This window comes from Ursus arctos, unplaced genomic scaffold (genome assembly GCF_023065955.2).
Source record: "Ursus arctos isolate Adak ecotype North America unplaced genomic scaffold, UrsArc2.0 scaffold_1, whole genome shotgun sequence".
Lineage (NCBI taxonomy): Eukaryota > Metazoa > Chordata > Mammalia > Carnivora > Ursidae > Ursus > Ursus arctos.
The window spans coordinates 108,985,376-109,009,359 of record NW_026622763.1 but is presented as its reverse complement, the minus strand read 5'-3'; the positions used below and the strand labels follow the sequence as shown (position 1 = coordinate 109,009,359).

The 23,984-nt window shown below is 60.7% G+C and overlaps 1 protein-coding gene across 2 annotated transcripts; it reads right to left on the bottom strand.

Annotated features, from left to right (window-relative positions):
- Positions 1 to 868: 868 nt before the first annotated feature.
- On the bottom strand, positions 869 to 23,350 carry D2HGDH (D-2-hydroxyglutarate dehydrogenase). 2 transcript variants are annotated; one of them, XM_026490789.4, is made up of 10 exons: positions 23,273 to 23,350; positions 22,012 to 22,379; positions 16,627 to 16,684; positions 15,772 to 15,911; positions 14,877 to 15,070; positions 14,198 to 14,366; positions 12,197 to 12,340; positions 9,211 to 9,353; positions 6,471 to 6,636; positions 869 to 2,021 (listed from the first exon to the last, which is right to left on the bottom strand). In XM_026490789.4, exons 1-10 carry the CDS (start codon positions 23,341 to 23,343, stop codon positions 1,762 to 1,764), a joined length of 1,713 nt encoding a protein of 570 aa, XP_026346574.2. In that variant the 5' UTR covers positions 23,344 to 23,350; the 3' UTR covers positions 869 to 1,761. The 2 variants fall into 2 exon arrangements, with proteins under 2 accessions (XP_026346574.2, XP_026346569.1); XM_026490784.4 differs by having other exon boundaries at positions 23,267 to 23,324.
- Between the last annotated feature and the right edge of the window lie 634 nt (positions 23,351 to 23,984).

Here is a 23,984-nt window from a genome sequence, read left to right as displayed (position 1 = left end):
GTACCATACGTGTGTGCTACACCTATGCACGGACCGTGTGTACTGCATGTGCACATGTGTGTGTTTACCATATGTGTGTGCTACACCTATGCACGGACCGTGTGTACTGCATGTGCACATGTGTGTGTTTACCATATGTGTGTGCTACATGTATGCACGGACCGCATGTACTGCATGTGCATGCGTGTGTACCGTACACATGCGCTACATCTACGCAAGAATTGTGTGTGCTGAGTGTGCACATGTGTGTACCATACGTGTGCGGTACGTGTATGCATGGGTTGCGTGTGCTGCGTGTACATGTGTGTTGTGCATGTGCGCTACGTCTATGTACAATTGCGTACACTGTGTGCGCACACGCGTGTGTGTGTGCAGGTAGGTTCTGCAGGGCGAGCCCCAGGAGTGGGCCACTTCACATTCTGACATTTGGGGGACCAGTTCATCCTCCAGGGAAATGGAGGTTCCTCCTGCCACCTGCTCCCTATGAGCCAGTCACTGGGCCACCTTCTTAAAGCAACACCCCTACTCTAGCAGAAAACACCTAAAATCTTAAGCCTTCCAATACTTCATGCATTGTTTTCATTCTGCACAGTAACCTCGCTGAGTCATCCGACTCTCGCTGACAGTCACCTTGCACCCCCAACGCCCCCACCGCACGACACCAACACGAACCACCTCCCACAGCTCTAAGAAACCCACGGGAGGCCAAGCCCATGGGGTTTTCAGTCACTCGGCAGGGGGTGAGGACAGGGGAAGGGGTCAGGCCTGGGGTCAGTGTGTTGGCCCTCAATATGGGGGAACAAGGCACACGCACGCCCCTCACCACAGGCTTCACAAGATTTTTCTAGTAACAGAAGCAAGGACAGTGTCGTGATTAATTCCCATTTTACTGGAAGTTCATGAAAGCCAGAAAGAGAAAACATGTCCAGCGTGCAGACCCTCTCCACAGCCTCGGGAGCGGGTTAGGGTGCAGCACGTGCTCCGAGCCTGTCCCGCGGTCAACACGCACTAGTGTACATCGGGGCTTCTCACCCTGGGCTCGTGGATGCTGGATGCAGAAGCAGAAGTGCAGACACATCTCCGTGGACGCATCACAACACACCACTAGGCTGAACCATTAACGACCAACCTCTGACAACTGTCTTCCCAACGGATGGGTCTTCTAGAAAATGGGGGAACGATGCCTTCCAGGGTGGAGACCATCCCTGTCGCTCTGGCTGAAATGTGGCCCCGGTCATCCACAAAGCCGCCGGTGACCAAGGCTGCTGGTCAGAGCTCCGAGACAGACTCCCACGGAGTCTGTCCCACGGAGCTCGTCACCTCTGCCGGGGACGCGCACTGCACGGGGGACCCCGTGACGGGACCACCCATGCCCCCTCCCACAGCTGCAGCCCACAAGCAGAGCGGAATGTGGCCTGGTCCCCGGAGTGGACAGAACTGCTTGCCCACCCGGACCACCCAGGACGTGCAGCAGGAGGCCCTCTCCCAGCCTGCAGAGCGGTGGACGGTGCCTGCGCACAGGCTGAGAGGGCAGACCGGGCGGCATCGGCAGCTCTCCGCTCTGCCGGCCCAACAGGACTGGCAGAGCAGCCAGGAAGAATCCCGCCCAGGGGCTGGCTCTGGCCCCTCCCACTGGTGGCTGGACCACCTCACCTGGTGCTGTTCCACCGGACGGAGTCCCACCAAGCTCACGCCAACCCTGCAGGCCCACCGCCACAGGCAAAACCAGGGTTGGACCAAGGCCCCTCCTGTGTCTCCCTGTCAGGCCTGGGCAGGCAGCGTCTTGTAGGGGTTCAGGATGCCCTTGGGGTCCAGGAGGGCCTTGAGCTGTTGCATGAGCCTCAGGGCCTCGGGCGGCTTGCTGTAGCCGAGGACGCCCCTCTTCTTGAAGCCCAGGCCGTGCTCGGCGCTGACACTGCCCCGCTGCCTGGCTGTCCACTCATACACATAGGGTTCCAGGGCATCCAGTAGCGACGGGCTGAAAGCCTCTGATGTCACATTGAGGTGCAGGTTACCATCCCCTGCAGGGACAGGGATCCTTGGGTCAGGCTGGGCAAGCTGAGACCCCCTCCCTGACAGCCCCCAGTCCTGCCCTGCCCTCACGGCTGGTTCTGTGCCTCGTACCACTGGTCACTGGCCCGCAGTGACAGAAGAGGCCTGTTGGTGACCACTCCAAGTCCTCCTCCCCTCCACCTGCATGGCCCCCTCTGAGGGCTCCCAGCTCACAGTGACCGACCACCCACCTGGCCAGTGAGAGCCCTGGGCTCAGACCACACCCATGGCTCTCACCAGACCCACACCTCCCAGCAGTGCCAAGGGCAGCCTCTGAAGACAGCTTCACATGCCCTGAGGGGCAGGGAGCCTCCTTAGCCAGCAGGAGGGGCTCCTAGAGGCTGGAACAAACAGAGCCAACCCCAGGGCAACACAGGGGGCAGGCCTGGGGCCTCTGACCTGGTGACCTCGAGCTTCTCCTGCACCACCTTCCTCCAGGTCTGTCAGATGTAGGGAACACAAGAGGGACCCCTCTTCCACCAGGGTGGTCCCACTGCTACCCTGACGGCAGAGGCTCCAAACCCCCACGGAGGGACCTGCACACCGTCGGCCAGCCTGGCACAGCCAGAATCCCTGCTGCCTCGGTGGTCCCACAGACCCCAGCGGAGAACGTGAGGATGGGAGAGGTTCCAGCCGGGGACCCCGGTCCCTGCCCCCACTCACACCCCCGCACAAGCAAACCACCTCCGACCAGGCCTCAAGTCACCCCCACAGACGGACCCCTGAGATATATGAGCCCACACCAAAAACTCCACCACACCAGAGAAGCGGCCACCACGACCAGCAGCCAGCAAACCTGACCCAAAAGGCTTCAGATGCTGTAATTTCCAGAAACAGAACACAGATGTTTCATAGTTTACAGAAACAACAGATGAAGAAGATAAGACACTGATTAAGCGGGCTTCTTAAGCATCTCAACCAACATCCTAGAAACGGAAACTACCCATCACCGAAAGGTCAAAGTCAACAAACAGGTTTTGACGCGCGTTACTCGCAGCAAGAGATGAATGACGAGGAAGAGAAACGAAACAGGTGATCTGAACGCAGCGCGGAGTCAGAGCCCGGCAGCAGGGACGGCGGACAGGGAGCCGCTGGGCTGTGGCTCCAGGAAGATTGGGGCGGGGGATGGGCAGAGACACTTGGGGACAGAAGGGCAGAGACGTCTCCACCGCGACGCTCCGTCACCTCCTGTCCCTCCACAGGCAACGAGGCTGAGACTCGGGCAGAGGCCGCAACACCAGAACAGAGACGGACAGCAGGCGTGGCTGAGCCTCGGCCAGCACCGGCCACGCAGAACGGGAACACCGGCTCCGCTACGCGGGGCGGGAGAGAGAACTACAATACGCTCTAGGAGGGGCGCCCGGGTGGCTCAGCCGGTGAGCCTCCGCCTTCCGCTCAGGTCATGCCCCCGGGTTCCCGGATCGGGTCCCACGTCCTGTCCCGCATCCAGTCCCGCGTCAAGCTCCCTGCTCAGCAGGGAGCCTGCTTCTCCCTCTGCCCCTCCCCTGGCTCGTGCACGTGCTCTCTCTCTCAAATAACTAAATAAAATATTTTTTTAAATAAATAAAAAATAGGGACAACGGATGACAAACTGCATGACAAAGAAACCCCACCTGCATGCCGGCTACGAAAGACACGTTCAAGCCGTGAGGACGAAAAACGGTTGAAAGTAATGATAGGAAAGCCACATCTCAGGAAAACACTAAACGCAAGGAAGCCGGTGTGACCAGATCCAAGGCCAGAGCAAGTCCGGCGGTCAGAAGAGTCTGTCACGATGAGAGAGTCCAAAACGAAAGGACGGGTGCGACCTGCCGTCCTCAAGGCCGACCGAGCCGCTTCTGACTGCCGCTCCGTAGCCGGGGCCCGCGGGACGCACCGCTCAGACGGCGAGTGCGGGCCGGGGGTCTGTGCACACGCTGGCGCCCCGGACCACACAGAGCACATTCTCCGCAAGGACTCGTGAACCGCTAGGAAAACCGACCGAGTGGAACACGCAGGTGGGACCAAGACTCGGCTCTCCGGTGACAATGCAAAAGACAAACCAGCAGTTTTAAAAACAGCTAGAAACTCCTGTAAGTTTAGAAAGTCACGTTTCTGCCTAACTGATGGGTCAGAGAGACGAGAGTGGGAGTCAGAACGTGTGGGGTCGCAGCAGGGACGCCGGCGGCAGCGCACACAGCAGGGGCTCTCGGCAGCCGAGGCAGGCTGGCCTTGCCCTCCGCCCCGTCCACTCCCCAGAGCCCAGGGCTAAGGTCAGGGTGGCAGACAGCACAGAAACCAAAGGGCAGCGGACGGCAAGGACAGCCGGCAGCCTGGGGGCCAGGAGCCCAGAAGCCCAGCAGGCGGCGCAAAGCGCCAGACGCCGGCTCCCCCGCGCACCCTCCGGCTGAGTGCACAGACGCGAGGACACCTGGGCCCCTGAGCCAGACTGACCAGATGGCTGTGCTGGCTTCACGGGGCCCCTCGCAGCTCACGCGGGCTCTGACGAGGTGGCACACAGGGACACTATTTAACAAGAGCCACGGTGGGGTCGGTGAGACTGGTACTGGGGGGAATCTAACCCCCGCGACAGAGCAGAGAGGCTGGAAGCCCTGAGGACTCCCGAGGTTAGAGGCGCTGCAGGACGCAGCTGACCGTGGAGAAGACACGAACAGTGAGGACAGCGGTGATAACACAAAACGAGACGGAAAGCAAAGAACAGCCGAGCCGAGCGCCCGTTCCTGGGAGGGACTGTAGGATCCACGAGCACACAACAGACTCAACGAGGAAAGACAAGAGGAACAGACCCAGTCAGGACCGAAAGGGGCCGCCCCACAAATGCCGACGCGACGCAGGAACGAGAGCACGAGGGACAACTCCGTGCCAACGCGCGTGAGATTTTACACGAAGTGGACAAACTCCCAGAAAAGACAATGACGGAAACCAACCCAGGCAGCTCGGACCGCCCGCAGCTACGGAAGAAACTGGCCTGTAGTCAGCCCCCTGCTGCCCAACACACAAACCCGTCGGCCCAAATCTTCACCACAGCTGCCTCCAGACGGCCAAGGAGGCAGCAAGGCTAACCAGTCAGACCCCTCGGTGCCCAAGGGAGAGACCGCCGCCACGCAGCTGTGGGGTGATGCTGGCGTCCAGCACGGACACAGGGAAGGAAGGGACTTACAGGACAGTACAGCCCAGGACAAGGCCGGGAAAACCCTGCACAGAACACAGGCACGCAGACCAAACAAGACGCAGAGGACGTGGCCGACCTGCGCAACCCCAGGACCACAGCCCCCCCCTGCAGAAGGCGGCCTGGCGGGAACGGCCCCGCTGACCCCAGGGAAACTGGCCCGGGTCGCCCCGCCAGACGCCAAAGAAGCTCTCGGCAGGCAGAGTAGGGGCCCTAGCTCCCCCCTGGCCAGGGGGATGCTGCGCTCAGTGCTCCCCGAGGAGGAGGACCGGCCCACGGTCTCCAGCTCCACACCCGCGGCCCTCGGTGAAGATGCCCGTCCTCCACCCCCGCTCAGGTGCCCGCCTCCCAGAGGCCACACCAGGCTTCCTCCCCAACGCTGGGTTCGTGAGCCCCGCATCTCTGCCCGCCAACGTTCCCGTTCAGATTGTCTGACAGTTTTTACTTTAACGTAGTCCAAGTTAGCACCCTCCTCCCAGGGTTCTGCCTCCCGTGTCGTCCTGAAGAAATCTCCCCATCTCAGTCACACACTCTCCTACCCCCTTCTCCAAATTTCAAACGTCGTCCTTCACAGGGGAGAGTCTAATCCGCGTGGATAGCACTATTTGGGGTGCAGACGGTGGGTGCCCCGAGCCACGGACTGTCCTCACCGTCCTCGATGCCGGACAACCTCCCACGTCCCCCCCACCCTGGGGGTCACTGTCACACACCAAGCATCCCAGACGCGCCACTCACGGGAAAACCACCCGTGAAAACTGTCGTGACGACAAGTGTTCACAGATGCCAGGACAGGGTACGCCTGTGCCAAGCCCCTCACCCCATTTCTCCAGATCTTCCCCCATCTGCAGGAGGGAGCACCTGAACCCCCTCATACAGACAGGCTGGAGGAGGCTACGGGCATGGGGCCCTGCACCCCCCTGTACACGCGGCTTTCAGACGCCCATTCCAAGGGCTGCCAAGAATTGAGAGGGAGAAACGTTCTCTTCCAAAGAATTAATCACTTAAAACATAAAGCTTGATTTTTCTGCAAAAAAAGAATGATGTGAAACTAGTTTTCAAATGCTTGCACCTGGCGAGGGGGAGCGGGAGGGAGCCTGTCAGGGTTACCACAGGCCAGGCTGAGCAAGGTGCACCGGGGCAGCCGGCCAAACACAGACTGTTTCCAAAATACCCAAAGAACCATGAAGACGATGAGGGTTCTCCCAACAACCAGGATCCCCCATCACCGCCCGACCCCACAACAGCTCACCCAAGTGGCCATAGCCCACCACGTGCTTGGCCCGCGAGCCAAGGCGGGCGCGCAGGTCGGGCACAAGGTCATAGAGCCTCTCGGTGGGAAGGGAGAGGTCGTATTTGTACACATAGCCGTCCCGGCTCAGCGCCTCTGAGATCCTCTCCCTCAGGGCCCACAGCGCCTAGGACAGACAGAAAACAGACCAAGTCAAAGGGGGCACCGCGAAGGCTGTCTGTGCTGACGGCAGTTAGAACGCTGGTGGCCTGGGGTGAGCGGGAAGGTCACCGGGGAACTTTCCAGGTGATAGCAATGTTGTGTCGTGACAAGCATGGGTCTCTGATCAGAGAGTCCGTACTGGACGAGGCCCCAGAATGCGGCCATGGCTCGCCCCAGGACACACCGAGGGCCTCTCTCCAGGAGGACGGAGGACACTCCGGGTGGCGCAGTTGGGAAAGGCTGGTCAGGGCTCAGGCAGGGAAAATACTGCAGACAAAGGGGACGGGCCACTGGGCCCTGGACTGCCCGAGACACACGCAGGCTGCGGGGGGACCGGGGAGCTGGCAGCTGGTGCAGGAATGTGAGGTGGGGGTGGGACTGAGGGGGCCTGGGGAGTGGGGGGAGCACCACATCACTGCCCTTCCAGACAGAGCCGTCCGTGGCTTACTGGCTTGGCTGCCTGACTGGTCACAGTGGACACTCGCAGTCCTGGTCACGGAGCAGAGGAAATGGTGCCCCATGTGCCACCACTCTGCTGTGGGGCTGGCCCCTGTCCCGCCCTCCACAAGTCCCCTAATTCAGGAACCGTTATGGCAAAATGTCCACGCGGAAAGGACTGGTTCGTCCTGCTTTTCCACATGACCACAGTGCCAGGACCGCCCCCAAAAGAACAGCAACAGCCCCTAACCGCCACGGACAGCAGCCAGTGTCTGGTCTCCCCAGGTCTCTCATCCACTTTTGGGGTCACTGCGAGGTCACTCTGTGCCCACTCCCCGACTCTCTGCACCCAACCTTCAGCAGCTCCCGCCCACCACCTTCCTCACACACCCAGGCCAGCAAGGACCCCGCACAGCTGGCCGACCCCGAGCTGGACCCCGAGCTGGAGCACTGCAGGGCCGTCCTGCCGCCCACGGGCTCCTCGCCATCCATTCCTATCCGCCACATCCCACCACGGCCAAGACCTGCTCTCCCCTTGCCTGCCACCCACGCTCTCTGCTCATCCCACATCTCCAGAATGTTCTGGAACAGGACAGGCACAAGCGTCTTGGGGCCCCTGTGCTCCTGCAAAGATATCCTTGAGACCTGTTCCTGCTTCCCTCCAACTTTGCTCAAAGGCCCCCTCGGGGATGTCCCCCCGCCCCATGCCACATCCTGCCCACCAGGGCAATGCCCGTCTGGGAGGGAAGCCAGCCCAGCTGCTCTGGTGCTCCGGGGTCGTTTGAGAACGCCGCTGTGGAAGCAGCGGTCCAGACCGGGCAGGGACCCGCGTGGGCGCACGTGGTAGCCCCACGCCGCCCCACCGCAGGCAGCCGACTCACAGGACTCACTGTGGCCAACGAGCCTGGAGAGCGGCCTGCCCGCTCTCAGCACAAGTGTGAGCGCCAGCTTTCCTTCTGCCGGGGACGGGGCTGCTGCCCAGGCACGGGCCGGCACGCAGCAGGGGGCCTCTGTCCTCACAGCCCCGAGGCCAAGGGTTGCTCTCACTCTCACTGCTGACACGCAGCGTATTTAGGAAGAAACAGAGACAGACGTGGAGACACGGTTATGGGTCCTGGCAGCAGAGAACAGCACCAAGCCCGTCCCGGAAGTGAAGGACTTACCCACGTCCCTCCGGCTGGCACAGACCGCGCGACACTGCAGGAGATGCACGGGACACCCCTGCCCGGTCCTCCCTCCAGCGGTGAGGTCACCCAGTGGGGACAGTGGAGCGGGGGGCGGGGCAGGGGACAGTCAGGTCCTCAGTCCCCAACAGGACGAGACTGTGGCGTGAGGCCCTTCATCTGGAGGTGGGGTCGGACACACTTCAACAATTGGAACTCCTTACACTTGATATTTACCAAACACGCGAAAGAACCCTGAAGAAGGTTTAATAATGAGGTAGACCAAGAAACCCAACAAGTCCACCGTAAAAGCCAGCCTGGGACCCGGCTCCCCACTCAGCCCCAGGGGCGCCCAGATTCACATACAGCCCCACGTCCACCCTTGACCCTGCCCCTGCCGGCCACGCTGCACACCACAGCCCCAGGGACCACGGAACACAAATAGGGGACGGCAGCTCCCACCCCCGGGCCCCCCCGCGATGGTGACGATGGCTCCCAACACCCGGGCCCCCCCGTGATGGTGACGGTGGCTCCCACTGGGTGGCCCAGTCAGCTAAGTGTCCAGCTCTTGATTTCGGCTCAGGTCATGATCTCAGGGTTGTGAGATCGAGCCCCGGGTCAGGCTCACACTCAGTGGGGAGTCTGTTTGACATTCTCTCTCTCCCTCTACCCCTCCCTCCAACTCACGCTCATACAGTCTCTCAAATAAATAAATCTTTTTTAAAAAATAAATTAAAAAGAAAAGAATAAAATAAGATAAAATAACATATAAAACACCACTGATAACGACAAGGACCTAGAAGCACGTTTCCCAAGAGGCAGGACACCTGCTCACGTCCAGACACCACGCGCTCCGAGCTGGACAGGTGGCAGCGTGCAGACATCCTGGACCAGCTGAGCGCGAGGGAAGCAAGGAGGCCCCAGCAGCACACACGCACCTTGAGTTTCATCTGGTCCGTGGCCACGGTCCCATCCGTCACCAGGCCGGAGCTCAGCACCTGGTCCAGGAAGTCACTCAGCTTCTCGGCATCGTGCCCCGCTCTGGAGCCTGAGGTCTCGATTAGGACATAGAAGGGACTTTCTGGAAGGCACAGAAAGCAGGACGAACAGAGGCAGTCGGACAGAGCTAGGACGGGTCTGGGTTAGCCTGGCTGAGTGTCTCTGATGGCCCTTGTGTGGCCAACAGAACCCAGGCAGCCCACAGAGCAGAAAGACTCTGGGCTTTATCTCCAGTGGCTTAAAAATAGGTCTTTCCTGGGGCGCCTGGCTGGCCCAGTCGGTTGAACGCCCGACTCCTGATTTCAGCTCAGGTCATGTCTCAGGGCTGTGGGATCGAGTCCTGGGTCGGGCCCGTGCTCAGTGGAGAGTCTGCTTATTCCTCTCCTTTGACTCCTGCCCCTGCTCTCCCATGCGCTCGCTCTCTCTCTCTCAAATAAATAAAGACAAATCTAAAAATAAAAATAGGTCCTTCCTGGGGTGCAGGCTGGCTCAGCTGGAGGAGTGTGCGACCTGACCTCAGGGCTGTGACTTCAACCCCCACACTGGCTGTAGAGATTACTAAAAAAATAATCTTGAAAAATAATGAAATAAAATAAGTAAAAATAGGTCTTTCCCTGGAAGAGAAACCACACTCTGCAGAAACACACCAACAGCCTTAGGCAGCCACGGGCACCTGAACGGGGGTGTGGGCAAGGAGGCCCCCTCACAAACCGTGGTGGTGGGGAGGCCACGGGCCGAAAAAGAGACGACCGTGCCCGTGATGGCCTCTGATGCCCACAATGCTTAGCGCTACGTGCAAAAAGGCATGATTTTACCCAAGCTCGCTCTCTTCTAAAGCTTTTTAAAAATGCATTAGGAACTACAGAAAAATTTTAAGCTTGTCTCTTTTTCAAGGCTACTGTGAATTCATTTTCAACTTACTGAAATCAATACATGAAAACTCACCAAACGCACAGCTCTTCCTGTAGCACTACATAAAACGTGACTTCCAGAAAAACACTACAAGCCTGTCCTACTAGAAAGACAACAAGCGTTTCCCAGATATTGGCATTTTTCCAGGCTGAAATGTAAATTCTGCTCTTTAATTTATCATATGTCCTGGAAAACACTGCAGGTGTTTCAATTTCTATTGGCTCCTTTTCCAATTACAAAAGCAAAACACGCTTATAAAAGGGGATTTGGAAAATAAAAACAAGTAAAAATGAAAAAAACGAATTTCCCAGCCTGCCCAGTAAGCGAGTGTGTTTCAACAGCGCTCTTCCCCGTCTTCCATAGTCAAGGAGATCTGCACACTGAAACCTGCCCAGGACAGCGGGGTGGCCTGTCCTTTCCCCTAAACATGGTATTAGGAGCCGTCTTCCCACACACATGCCCAAGGGCCACAGAGTGATCCGCCTGAGGACCCTCTATCCGCCCAGGGACACTGTTCACCCAGGGGCCCTCCGTCCGCCCAGGGAGGCTCTGTTTACCCAGAGACACTCCATCCACCCAGGGACCCTCCATCCGCCCAGGGACCCTCTGCCCGCCCAGGGACCCTCCGTCTGCCCAGGGATGCTCTGTTTACCCAGGGACACTCCATCCACCCAGGGACCCTCTGTCTGCCCAGGGATGCTCTGTTTACCCAGGGACACTCCATCCACCCAGGGACCCTCTGTCTGCCCAGGGATGCTCTGTTTACCCAGGGACACTGTCCACCCAAGGACCCTCCGTCCGCCCAGGGATGCTCTGTCCACCCAGAGACACTCCATCCACCCAGGGACCCTCCGTCTGCCCAGGGATGCTCTGTTTACCCAGGGACACTGTCCACCCAAGGACCCTCCGTCCGCCCAGGGATGCTCTGTCCACCCAGAGATACTCCATCCACCCAGGGACCCTCTGTCTGCCCAGGGACCCTCTGTCCACCCAGGGACCTCTGTCTGCCCAGGGACCCTCTGTCCACCCAGGGACCTCCATCCACCCAGGGAACCTCCGCCCACCCAGGGATGCTCTGTTTACCCAGGGACACTGTCCACCGAGGGACCCTCTGTCCACCCAGGGATGCTCTGTCCACTCGGGGACCCTCCATCCACCCATGTGCCCCCCATCTTTCCAGTGGTTGTATCACGTCTTCTTTACTACTGGACGTTTAGACTATTTCCTGTTTTATCGTACTAAAAGCAGCACCACCTCAAAAATTTAGAACATAAAGATCTTCCTACATTTATGACTGCTAGGGACTAAGTTGTGTTCCCCCCAAATTCCCACAGTGAAGCCCTAACCCACCCCAATGTGACTGTATTTAGAGCAGGGACCCATAGGGAGGTAATTAAGGTCACATAGGTCATAAGGGTGGGGCCCTGATCCCACAGGACTGGTGCCCTCAAGAAGAGGGAGAGCACCAGGGACCGCCCCCGACACATGAAGGCCACGTGAGCATACGGCAAGAAGGGCGCGGTCGGCCCGCACCAGAAACCGGCCGAGCCGCCCCGCGAAACCACCACCATTCCAGGAGGATCTCAGAAGTGAAAATACCAAGATCCACAGCGGAATGCTTCTCTCCTCTGGGTGCGTGATGCCAAATCGCTTTCTGAAACGCTGAATCTGAGTTCTACCCGCTACGTCGGAGAGAATGTGCTGCGGGCCTCCGCGGGCTGGTGGCTCCTCTTAGCTGAAGAGGAGCATTTCTGACCAGTGCGTTGTGGTTTCTCAAAGACCCTGGAGCTCTGGCCCAACTGGCGGCATCGACGGAACCAGCTCTGGGGGCACATTTACAACGAGCGTAAGAGAATCACACGCTTGGCCGTTACGGCGACGCTGGAGCAGCGGAGATTCCACAACTCCCTGCCGCTTCCCACTTCGTGGCCAGGACTGACGGCCTGTGAGCACCCCTACGACCCAGGGCATGAAGGCAGAGGAGGCTGCCGGCCGCCCGCTGGGGGTCAGTACCTTGCACTGGGCTGGCGAGGCGCAGGTGGCGCGTGACCAGCCACATGCACTCGGCATCCATGAACTCGTACGCGGACAGGATCTCCCCCAGCAGCCCCTTGCAGGTGGTGAAGGTCTGCAAAACCTCAGCAAAGCCCGGACAACCTGCAAAGGCAACAGGACCTCAGGCACAGGCACCGGAGCCCCAGCCAGACCCACCCGGGTACCCGTAAAGCAGCTGTGCCAACCGGCCCCAGCGGGTGGGGGTGCTGGCAAGCGGGGCGGCCCGCGGAGCAGCAGAGCTCCGCCACAGGGAACACGCACTGCCCAGCACCGCGCACATCACGGGTGGTGACATTAAGAAGGAAATGCCCGTCTGAGAACCCACAGCACTCAGGAAGGTGGCGGGAACCAGAGGGGCTGTGGCGCACACACACGGCCAGAAACGGGGTTGCGCTGGAAACGGCTTCGCTGCATTTCTCTCAGCACAGTGAGCACTCGGGTTTCCAGCAGCCCTGGGTAATTCATTCAACTTAGGCAACAAGGAGAGGGTCTGAGGTACCCAAGGCCCGGGGAGCTGGCCGTCCAGCGGCTGGGGGCAGATGGGAAGGGCCCAGGACACCGACCCTGCGCTGGGGAGGGGGTGGGACGCATGGGGTCTTTCTCGGTGAGAACGGACGCACTGACAGGCCCTGTGGGTGTCAGGGGAGTGTGTTCACAGAGCGCAAGGCCAGAGGCAGACGCCTACTGTGCACACCCGAGGAACACGTGGCGGTCCCACGGCTGCAAGGCGGGGCTGGTCGTGGGGGGCTCGGCCGCGTGGGGCCCACAGTTTACGGGAACACCGGTAAACGGAAAACAGACGGGAAACTACCCAGAATGTGACACGGGTGTAAGAGGGTGGAAACCGTGGGAGAGAGATCAAGAGGACAGACTGCAAAGTTGTGTCGTGGGTCCGATCGCAGTCCCAAAGGGAGAGGAAGACGGCACAGATGCCTCGAGCTGACGGGACACCCAGCCTCAGGTTTCGGAGGCTCAAAAGATCCGCGGTAAGCTGTGCTCTCATAGGCAACAACCCAAACCACAGACGACCAAAGACAAAGAGAAAATCTTTAAAGTGACCAAAGAACAAAGCACCAGAACCATGGAGGGCGGCCACGGAGGGCAGCCACGGAGGGCAGCGGGCCTCCCAAGGATCCACCGCGCAAGCGCGGGACGCAGGTGATCTTCAGCAGCCTCACTTGTGAACTAGCGGCAGTGTCTTCACGAGGGAGGGGAGTGAAGGCGTCCCGGACGGGCCAGCAGTGAGACCGAGGCCGCGCTTGCAGGGAGCACGGTCCCAACGCAGAAAGGCACGCCGAGCGGAGGAAACAGCACATTCGTGAGAAAACAATAATTACAGCCAGGGAGGTTAAAGAGACCATAAGATCCCGCATCCTGCTGTAGGTACAAACACCGCTGAACGCACCGAACAGACGGCCTGGGGAGGTAAGCCGCCCGTGGTGACTGCGAGGAGACTGGACGTCTCCATGGCTTCTCAACTAGCAGAGGAGACAAGGCAGGAGACGGAGCCACAGGAAGAGACGCAAGCCCATGTTCACAGTCTGCTGGAAGCAGAGGACCCAAGGGGCAGCTGGGGAGCCCTGTGGGGTCAAGGGGGCTCCGCACGCCAGAATGTCACAGGATGCACGGTGCGTCAACAGGGACAGTAGGGGGACAGGGCGGGCATGTGTTCCTACGGCTGTGACCGATTCAGGAATGAACACACCAGAACTGACACCGTTTCCCTCAGAGCCAACGAACGACACGGGGTGGCAGAGCTGAGCCGCCAGTTCCGCCACAGAACAGTGTGTCCTGCCCCCAGACGGGAGACGGGAGAGGTCCATTGCAGGCCTCGCTCTGGGGGCACCATGCCTCCGGAAACAGAGAAGCCAGGAGAGACAGGAACGGCGTCCCTCGTGTCAAGGGCAGGGCATCTGGGGGGTCAGGGCGCCAAGTGGTGCACCCGGATGGACTGCCTACCGAGGAAAGCCACGTTCACCGCCCTGGGCTTGGGCGGACACTGGATGGACACAGCCGTGATGACCCCCAGCGTGCCCTCCGACCCGATGAAGAGCTGCTTCAGGTCATAGCCTGTGTTGTCCTTCCGCAGGGAGCTCAGGCAGTTCAGGACGGTGCCGTCGGCCAGTACCTAGCCAAGGAGGAGAGAAACAAGGCCCTACACATGGGCCCTCACGGACGCCCCTCTCCTCCTGCCCCCACGCCCGGGGGGCCCTCAGAAAGCAGAGCCAGCAGGACTCCCACCCCAGTTGCAGGCCCTGGGGTGACCCCAGGCCTGAACGCGCCCAATCGGGCCGAAAGAAGGACTCATGCTCCCACCCCCAGGGAGCTCAGGGCCCAAAGCAGGGCAGCGGGGAGGCTGGGCAGAGGCCGTTGCAGAGAATCACGCTGCGCCAGCCGCACCCTGTAGACTCCTCATCCACAAGGTGTCCGACCTCACCCTGCACCACCCCAGCCATCCCTGAAACCCAGAGGGAGTGCCCGAGGGGGCAGAGACCCCACAGAGCCAAGCCGAGTCGGGGCCCCTGCGGAGACCTCATACGCTGAGCACACTCGGCCCTGGGAAGAGGCTGGGGGAGCCGGGCCCCTCGGACACGGGCACGGGGGACACAGAGGAAGGCGGGCTGGCGCCCCTGCTCACCACTTCCAGGCCCAGGACAGTCCCGTGAAGGGAGCCGTAGCGCAGAAACCGCAGGCCGCCTGCGTTGGTTGCCACGTTTCCCCCGATGTGGCAGCTGCCCTTCGCCCCCAGGTCCAGCGGCATGACGAAGCCCCTCTCCTCCACGTACCGGCTGAGCTCCTCCAGGACACAGCCCGCCTGGCACACCAGGGTCCCTGCCGAGCGAAAGCACAGCCGCGGGGGCTCTCAGCTCGGGAGGACCCAGGAGACCCACCACGGTGTCTCTGCGGGGGTCAGCCGCCCGGGACAGGTGTCCCCCTCAGAACCCGGACCAAGGAAAAGGAGCATGTCCCCCAACCCATCCCCCAGAAGTGACCTTCATGATTTACCATGAAAACAGAAGAGAAACTGATGCGGCAAAACTGAAGAAGAAAGTCTGACCCCAACACACACAGTCTTGTGGAGGGAAGGGAAGAGAGCATCGCTAGAAAGCAGTGGCTCCTCGCCTGGGGGCGATCCCACCAGGAGGGCACGTGTGACGACCTGAACACATGTTCGCTTCGGGGCACTGCTGGAACAGAACTACGGTGCCCAGGAGCCCCCAGCACAGAGAATGACCGCCCCAAACGCCCTGCTGGAGAGACAAAGCCCCGTGTTGCTGGGGCCGCTGAGCGGGAAGCACCTCGATACTGTCTTGTACCCCATCCTTGCACCCCATTCACAAGGGCAGAAAGGGCCATCCTGGTCAGAAAATGTCAGAGTCGGGGGGGCTGCAGCAACAGCCCACCCCCTTCACTCAGTCCCGCAGCACAAGCCACCTGAGTGACCAACTGGAGAGCACCCCCAGGGCAGACAGAGCGGGGCCTCTCCTCCCCTGCCCGGGTCCCCCCGCCGCCTGGCCGCAGTGCGGGCTTACCGGACACGCTGTGGAAGCTGATGACCTCGTTCATCAGGGCAGTGGACAAGATGATCTCATCAAAGACGGGCACGCTGCCCCCCACCATGCCCGTGTTTCCCCCCTGCGGGTTCACGGCCAGGTTCCTCTCGTGACAGTACCTGGGACAAGCACAGGACGGACATCGGGGCCCCTTCTCTCCACCCGCACCACCATCCCTGCAGGATATGCTCCAGGCCAACCCCAGCTGCGAGCCCACCGAACCCCGATTCCCCTTTCCTCCTGCCCGTGGCCTCCATGGGGGCATCCTTGGTCCCCGTGCATGGCCGCGAGTCTGAGGAGGCCCCGGTCTACCACCAACCGGCCCTGAGCCCTGAGGCTGCACGTCCTGGCTCACAGACGGGGTGGCACCCAAGGCCAAACGCCCCGAGAGGCCACGCCTCTCCCTGCAGAGTGCCAGGCCCAGCAGCACCCCCTGCTGTTCACCAGGAGCAATGCAGCCCCCCCACTCCCGCGTGTCCATCAGAAACGGGCCTGGAAGCGTGAGCAGCACCTAGACGGCCCAAGGCAGAAGGAAGAGAAGCCCCCACATCACAGACACACTGTGACGGCAGCTGACCACACCGGGCAGAGAAGGGGAAGCCGGGCAAGCAAACCTCACTGGGGGCTACCTCTGGAGGGAAGACACTGTTTGCTTTCCCGGTTTGTTTTCTTTACGTTTTCTGTTTTCCAATTTTTCCAAAATCAACGTGAGTTTTACTGACGTAGAACAATGAAAGGGTGCTGTTTGCAAGAAAAGGCCTGTCTCCCTCCTGCTGCGGGCCCTCCCCAGTCGCCCGCCGCTGCTCCCTGGGCCCCGCGGTGCGGGCTCCTCACCTGAGGATGTGAGCCACCTCCTGGGAGGTCCGGGGCCTCAGCAGCACCTTGCTACAACCTGCAACACCAAGGAGCCCGTTACACACACAGAGGGCAGCGCTCAGTCGACCCCCGCAAACCTCACGGACACCGGCCAGCTGTCAAAAATGGGCCCCGCCTCCCGCGGCACAGAGGCCACGGCACGCATGTCCAGGCCCACGTCCACGGCCAGGGGCACCTGCCTGGCTGCTCGCCAGGAGTGACCCTGTTTCCCTCCATTACTGCACATCTCTTGTGGGGAGACACTTGGGCCACGACCTGCCGCGGCTCGAACCTGCACCCACCACAGCGACAGATGACCGGCTTTGCCCGAAGGGGCTCAGGGTGGTTGCCAAATGGCAACGTTCCAAATCCATCCCCCCACCTGTGTTTGGCACTTGACTTTCCACCGTGGGGGTGGGGGGGCTTCCACCCCCCTCCTGTATGTGTTTCATCAAAGCCACGTGTGCTCCCGGCTCGTTGTAAGTGCCAGGGGATGGCTCTCAGCTGCGGCGATTTACGGGACGCCCGCGGGTAGCCGGTGGGAGCCCCTGGACGCCAGCCCGCTGGTGTTCCCGACCACCGCCTCCCCGACACAGGCAGGCTCTCTCTGCCCTTCTGACTCTGTTCCCAGGGAAGAGGCTTCGGGAAGGCAGGAGGCACAGGGCACCCCCACCGCCCCATGTCGGTGACTTCTCATGCGGCTTTGAGCTCTGACTGCAGTTCTTAGCTTACGGTTTTTTTATGAAGGGCTAAGTTCTGAACACTCATAATCCTTGTTTTAAATATAATTTAATCATGCAGCTGCGGAACCTAAGTTTTAATAATGGCTGTGTTTCACGACCGGCTTGATACAAAATTCTAACAGTTTTTCGGTAACCAGCTCTCCCAGCACACCCCTGCGCCTGAGCCTCCGGGAGGCCCTGGGATTCTAGTGTCCGCCTTAGGACACTGGCCGAAGGGAGGCAGCTGCGGACGTGCTGCTGGCTGATGACTGCATTTGCTTCTGGAACGTGTGGGAGGAAGCAGGGAAGGGATCTTCAGGCAGGCTGCCCCCGAGGTTCACTGAACCTCAGCCATGCCCCGGTCTCCTCTCTCATGTGCACGGAGCCGCGGAACCTGAGGGACTGACTGGAAGGAACAGAAGGGAAAACAGAAGCGGGAAAGGCTTCAGTGCAGAAGGAACAGAGCCAGAGCTCTGGAGGGGCCAGGTCAGGGAGGAGCTGAGGCTGCAAGCTTCCACCTCTCTGGCCCTCGGCTCTCGTCCTTCCGCTCGAGAAGGGCAGACTGAGCAGAGGGGGTGGGGGACAGATGCTTTCACTGGTCTCAGCAGCACAGTCCGCGCTGCCCACACCTGCCACCTGCCTCTTCTGCCCTCTTGGCTTCCCAGCAGCCCTCGGAGGGCTTCGCTCACGCGGGGTGCCACTGGGCTTGGGGTACGGAAGGGCCCTGCTGGGGCATGGCCTGTCACCCGTTGCAGCACGCACACCCCAGCACTCCCAGCCGGCTGTCCCCCTGTCTTCCTCCCGGTGACCACAGTGCCCAGTTACGTCAGGGTCAGCAGACCCCACGCACAGGCCAAGCCCAGCCCGGCCTGCGTGTATAAGAGGAGCTGTGTGGAAACAGTTTGAGGCCTGTTTACTCGGTTGTGGCTGTTTTCAGACAACGGGCTGTGGCAGAGACCCAGTGGCCGGCAAGCCCCAAACCTTCCCCATCTGAACCTCTGCAGGACGCTGCTGACCCCGACAGGTGAGACTTTCACCTCAAACTTGTGTCCTGCCTCTTCTCTCCCAGCAGCCTGTCCTCCGCCCTGGGCCAGCTGCTTGGCCCAGGGGCACGACACCCCATCCCTGGAACCTGGGCTGAGGGTCTTGCTCAGAACGACTTCTGGCTTGCTTCCTCCCACCCCTGGGCAGCAGTCCCTGGGCCCTCCCTGTCCTGCCTACTGGGGGACAGGCAGCAGTCACACGTCCCCCCTCCCACAGCTCCCACTGCCTCCCCCAGCCTCACATCAGCAGCGCCCACCTGCTTCTGCACGGACCCCACTGCCTTTCCCCGCAAGACTGTGGCCCCTCCCTGGCCCGGGTCCCTCCACGCCTGCCTCCTGGCTGACTTCACGGCGATCCCCGTTTCTCACCAACCTACCAGATCATTCCCTCCCACCTGATTCACCTGCTGCAACGGCAGGCTCGTCCAAAACCAGCCCTGAAAAGGAAAAAAACGTCTTCTCTTGACCCCATCCCAACCTCCTGCCCACCGTCCCCTTGACAGCACATGCAAGACGGGGTCACGTCTGCCTCCCAAGCCCCCATGGACGTCCCTTCCACAGGATGGACAACCTCCTGCCACAGTCCCCAGCACGGCAGCTGCTCCTGACCTGGCGACCCCTGGTGACCCCTGGCGACCCCTTTCTTCACACACGCACCGGGTTCTTCTCAGCCCCGGCCACACCTGCTCACCCCCACGGGCCATAGCGGTCACCAGCCTCCTCAGACACTGGTGCTGCCCGGGCCCTGCCCTGGGCTAGCTGGCTCCACAGCCCAACAGGCCCCTTCATGCGTCCATGTGGACTTGTCCGGACCCGAGTTCTGGTTTCCCCACAGAGCGGCTCCTCCTGCCATTTTACTCAGCAAATGGAAGGCCAGTTCTGCAACTGCTCCGGCCGAGGGTCCCTGCACCCTGGCTCATCTGACACCCTATTTGCCCAACAGCACATCTTGGACACTTCCTTCCGCACGCACAGAACCCAGTACCATTTCACCTGACCACCCCTCGAAGACTCATGCTCTCCTCCCAGCTTCCACGACTGGGGAGTGAAAGCTTCTTCCTGACATGGCAGCCACAGTCAGACCACGGGCCCCTCTCTCCTGGCCTCCTAGGAGCTCTGTTACTAGCACTCACACGGCCCTCGAGGTCTCGATGACCTGGCCCCTCACTCTCTGACCTCCCCCTCATCCATCCACTCCAGCTGTACATGGGTCTCAGGGCTCCCCAAACACGCCAAGCATGGTGTTGCTCAGAGGCTTTGCATTGGGTATTCCGGTCCCAGAACACCCTTCCAGACAGCTTCCCCAGGCTCCAAGGAAACAGCCTGTGCTGGGGGACTCTCCTGGGCGCTCGTGTCCACCTGGCATGCAGCCCACCCCCTGCTCATGCCACTGGCCCTCGGGTGAGCCTCCTGTCCATCTTCACGTTTGGGACCCCCAGCCCTGCACTCAGTGCAGACACACAGAGAGGTGCTCACTGAAGTTTATGGGGTCCGCCCATGAGCAAGTGATCTCATTTTTGGACAGGATACCTATTAACAGTTTCCATTCCAAATAAAATCCATTTTTAAGAAAACTGTAAAATCCGAATCAGCTTTTACTACTATATTTTCTATAGAACTCCAAGATTAAAATGTTAAATGATTGTAAGTTTAGACACACTTTCTCCCCAAAAGAAAGCCACAGAAACAGGTTATTTAGACAAAAAGTGAACAAACTACTTCAACAGACACCCCCTGGGCAGCTGTTGCGCACTCAGTCCCGCGGATTCAGAGAGGAATAAACCCCACTGCCACCCTCCTGAGCTCAGGGTGTCAGCAGCCGGGGGCGGGGGTCGTCCCCACGAGCACACAGACACAGACCCAGCTGCCAGCACACAGCCAACCGCTGTCCAGGGAGGGGAGGAGACAGTGTCGGTCCCAGTTACAGCATGCACTTGCTCTGAAAGCCCCAGCGGAAAGACACCCCAAGCCCTGAGCACCCAGCACACTGGTTCTTACCCCTGAGGTGAGAGCCCCATCCCCAGCTTGTGGGGTTTGGCGCTCAGGCAGCAGCACCGAGCCAGGATTGGGGCCCAGCTTGGCTGAGCCCAGGGTGCACCGCAGGAGTGGGGAGACATCCCCCACCCCCCCACTGTGGGGTCCTGACTTAGCAGGCAGGGTGGGGCTGGAACCCCCCCAGTCTGGGCACTGGGCCATAAAGAACAGTCCGAGGAGGGTGCCTGGGTGGCTGCATCGGTTAAAAGTCTGCCTGGGATCGAGCCCCGCGTCAAGCTCCCTGCTCAGTGGGGAGCCTGCTTCTTCCTCTCCTCCCCACTCCTGCTCTCTCCCACTATCTGTATCACTATCTCTTCGCCATCTCTCTCAAATAAATAAAATCTTACAAAAAAAAAAAAAAAAAAAGAACAGTCCGAGGACTTCGAAGGTCTCCGGCCCCTGTCTTCCCTGTGAGTAGTGAGTCTCTGTTATCTGAGCCCACACCCTAACTCCACGTGCTCGAGACGGGCTATACCTCCAGGCTGCAAGCTGGTCTGGACCCTCCCTTGGAGTTTCTCCCACCAACGCCACAACATCCCCTTGACTGCTCCTTCGAGTCCCACGTGCGCTGGCTCCGTTGCTGCCTGTGGACCTGGCTGCCCGGCGTGCCCTGGCATTACATGTTTAATACGGAACTTTGTTGTAAACTGGCTGTCTTCTCCTCTCTTTGACATTCTAGCAAGAAAATCGTATTGGTTTTTTGTAATTGTCTGAATACACAGCTTACGTTATCTCTGAAAACGTTTCAGGACAGAACACAGAGTGTTACAAGATCCTTCTTATGGGAAAGGGTGTGCTGGGTCTGGAAGGCTGAGCATCCCCAGGGGGGCGCACAGGCCTGTGCCACTGCAGACAGGAATGTTGGGAGGAGGGAGGCGTGGGCGGCCAAACCAGCAGCCCTGCATCTTGCCCTAGGGAGCGGCCATGGGTGGACTGGGCCTCCCAAAGTATGTCTACATCCTCTCCCTCGGAGTCTGTGCACATGACCTTATTTGGATAAAGGATCTTTACATACATGATCAAGGTAAGGGTCCTGAGATGAGACGGTCCTGGATTGAGGGAGAGGCCAGGTGTCCTTATAAGAGAAGCAGAGGGAGATCTGAGACACAGACACCCAGGGAGAGGCCACATGGAGACGGAGCCAGACACGGGAGTGAAGCGGTCACAAGCCCGGGGGCGCCTGGAGCCCCCAGGAGCTGGACGAGGCAGGAAGGAGCCTCCCTGAGCCTCTGGAGGGAGCACGGCCCGGCCTGCACCTTCACGTCAGACCTCTGGCACCCAGACCTGGGAGACGGTCGGCTTCTGCTGCCCACAGTGTGTGTTTCTCTGTCACAGCAGCACATCCCTCAGAGTGGCCAGGAGGCCGTTTTATCTTTCAATTTGCAGGCGTCACCCACCACCAATAAACTCCTTCGAATGCAGTTCTCAAAACACTTTAAAACCACAATACAGCTTCTCTTCCGCACAAGAAGGTGTACGTGCCAGCTACCCCGTGCTCCCCCACCCAAAGTCCATCACACGCCCATCTTCCTGACGCGGTGTGGTGTGGACAGACCCTCACTCACCTCGGACCGTTCTCAGCCAGTCCACATTCGAAGCCTCCAACACCTCTGGGTCTGTGATGACCCTGCCGGGGACGATGCGTTCAAAGGCTGCCAGGTCGTCCTCAGACACCACGGAGAACGGCAGCCGCGTCACGGGGTAGCGCTCCTGGGTCAGCACCACCTTGGGGGCACTAGGGGGTGTGGAGGAGCTGCTTCTGCAGACCAGGGGGCTGGTGACTGTGGCCCTCCAAGGGCTGAGAAGGCTGGGGGCCCCCGACACCCCTGCCCATGTCCTGTGCTGCACAGAGGCTCCCCGAGCGCACGCCACCTGCCGCCGGCAGAGCCACACCAGCTGCCTGGGCACCAGATGAGGCACCATCGCTCCTGCCCTAAAAAGCAAGTGAGAGGACCTGTAACTCTGGAACACTACAGAGAGGGAGCCCAGCGCCGCCCAAGTCCAGGTCTGGTCCGGGAACCGAGGTGTCTTCCAGCGTGAGGGACTGAGGTTTTGGCGTGCGGGAGAGGCGTGCTGGAGGGCACGCGGGACAGAGGCCCTGGGCGGGCTGCCCTTGCGCCTGACCCAGGCACGGTTTCCCTGCAGGACTCCCCTCCGGGGAATTCACTGGGCTGCCTCGCTGGCTGGGAGCTGGCTGAGTTAGATTCTAACATTTGCAACAACATAGCTCCCTTTTAACCCCTCCTGCTTCAGGACAAAGCCAGGGTCTAAGGCACTAAAAGGGACGATGCCACTGAATCATACAATTTTAAATGGCTGAAATGGTAAATTCTATGTTTTATGTCCATGTTGTCACAAGTTTTTAAAGTGCAGAAATTAGAAACTAGGGTGGAGAAGGGAAGCTTCCCTGGCTGCCCGCCGCGCTGCAGGCCGGTCCTGCACCTGCACCCGCGGGCCCGCACAGCCTCCCGGGCGAGGGCACAGGGCACAGGGGCGCGCCCCTCCGCCGGCTACTTCGCACCCGGAGCTCGGACCACCCGAGCCGGAACCTGGGGCGGTGCTGCCCGCTGGGTTCGCGCCCGCCCCGTGCACCCGGAAAGTGAGCGCGCCTCCCCCCGCGCGACGCGGCCGTCGGGGCAGCCCACTGGGCCGAGGGCCGGGACCCGGGCCGCCCACGGAAGGGACGCAGCCCCGCGGGCTCGCCCTCAAGGACGGCCTCGACGCGCGCCGCCCCGCCGCCCCGCCGCCCCGCCGCCCCGCCGCCCCGCCACCCCAGCTAGGACCCCTCGCTCCAGGCCCCCGGCGGCCGCGCGCGCGTACACTCACGTCCGCGCCCCCGGCCCGCCGCCGCCGCTAGCGTTGCACGGCCCAAGCCGGGAGCGACTGAGCATGCGCATTGGAGCCCTCCGGCCCCGCCCCCGCGCTCTCTAGTCCCCGCCCCCCGCAGGACAGGCGACTTCCAGGCCTAGTCCCTTGCCCTGCGGGCGGCAGGTGCACCGGGCTCTTACTTCGGTGCACCGAGCACCGCGGGACAGCGGGCCTTGACCCGTGTCCGGCACTGCCCAGCAGGGCTCCCCGCACACTCTCCCGGCCCTTTCCGAGGGCCGGCTCCACCCTGGCCCACCCTGACTGCCCCTTTCCTCGTCCTGCTGCGGGGTTTCCTCCAGCGAACTCTGCCCCCCCCAAGGGTCTCTGGCTACCCCGAGAGAACTGTCCCCGGTCCCCCCAGACCTCTGCCTCCAGCAGGGAACTCTGGCTCCCAAGCACCCAGCACCTTGCCCTGACCCCACGTCCAGCCAGAGGGCAGACACTCCCGCAAGTTGGGTATGCATCGCAGGCAGGACGCACAAAGCTCGGAAAGCTGCCGTGCACACAGCCTGAACCTTCTCCTGAACAGGGCCCAGGGCTGGGACTCCGGGGAGATGTCTCAGGGACCGCACCAGGGCTGGGTGACCCGGACAACACACCCAGGCGGGAAGCAGAGGCAGCCTGGCAGGAACGCTGCCCCTCCGGGTTTCCGCCGCCACCCTCGCTCCGG

What these genes read in the sequence shown, in the direction of transcription:
- D2HGDH (XM_026490789.4), bottom strand. Translation starts at nt 23,343, where the DNA reads ATGCGCATGCTCAGTCGCTCCCGGCTTGGGCCGTGCAACGCTAGCGGC. An exon ending in CCTCGCCAGCCCAGTGCAAG is followed by an intron (nt 9,354 to 12,196) that starts GTACTGACCCCC and finishes TGTGCCTTCCAG; the next exon opens with AAAGTCCCTTCTATGTCCTA. An exon ending in GGTGGGCTATGGCCACTTGG is followed by an intron (nt 2,022 to 6,470) that starts GTGAGCTGTTGT and finishes CTGTCCCTGCAG; the next exon opens with GGGATGGTAACCTGCACCTC.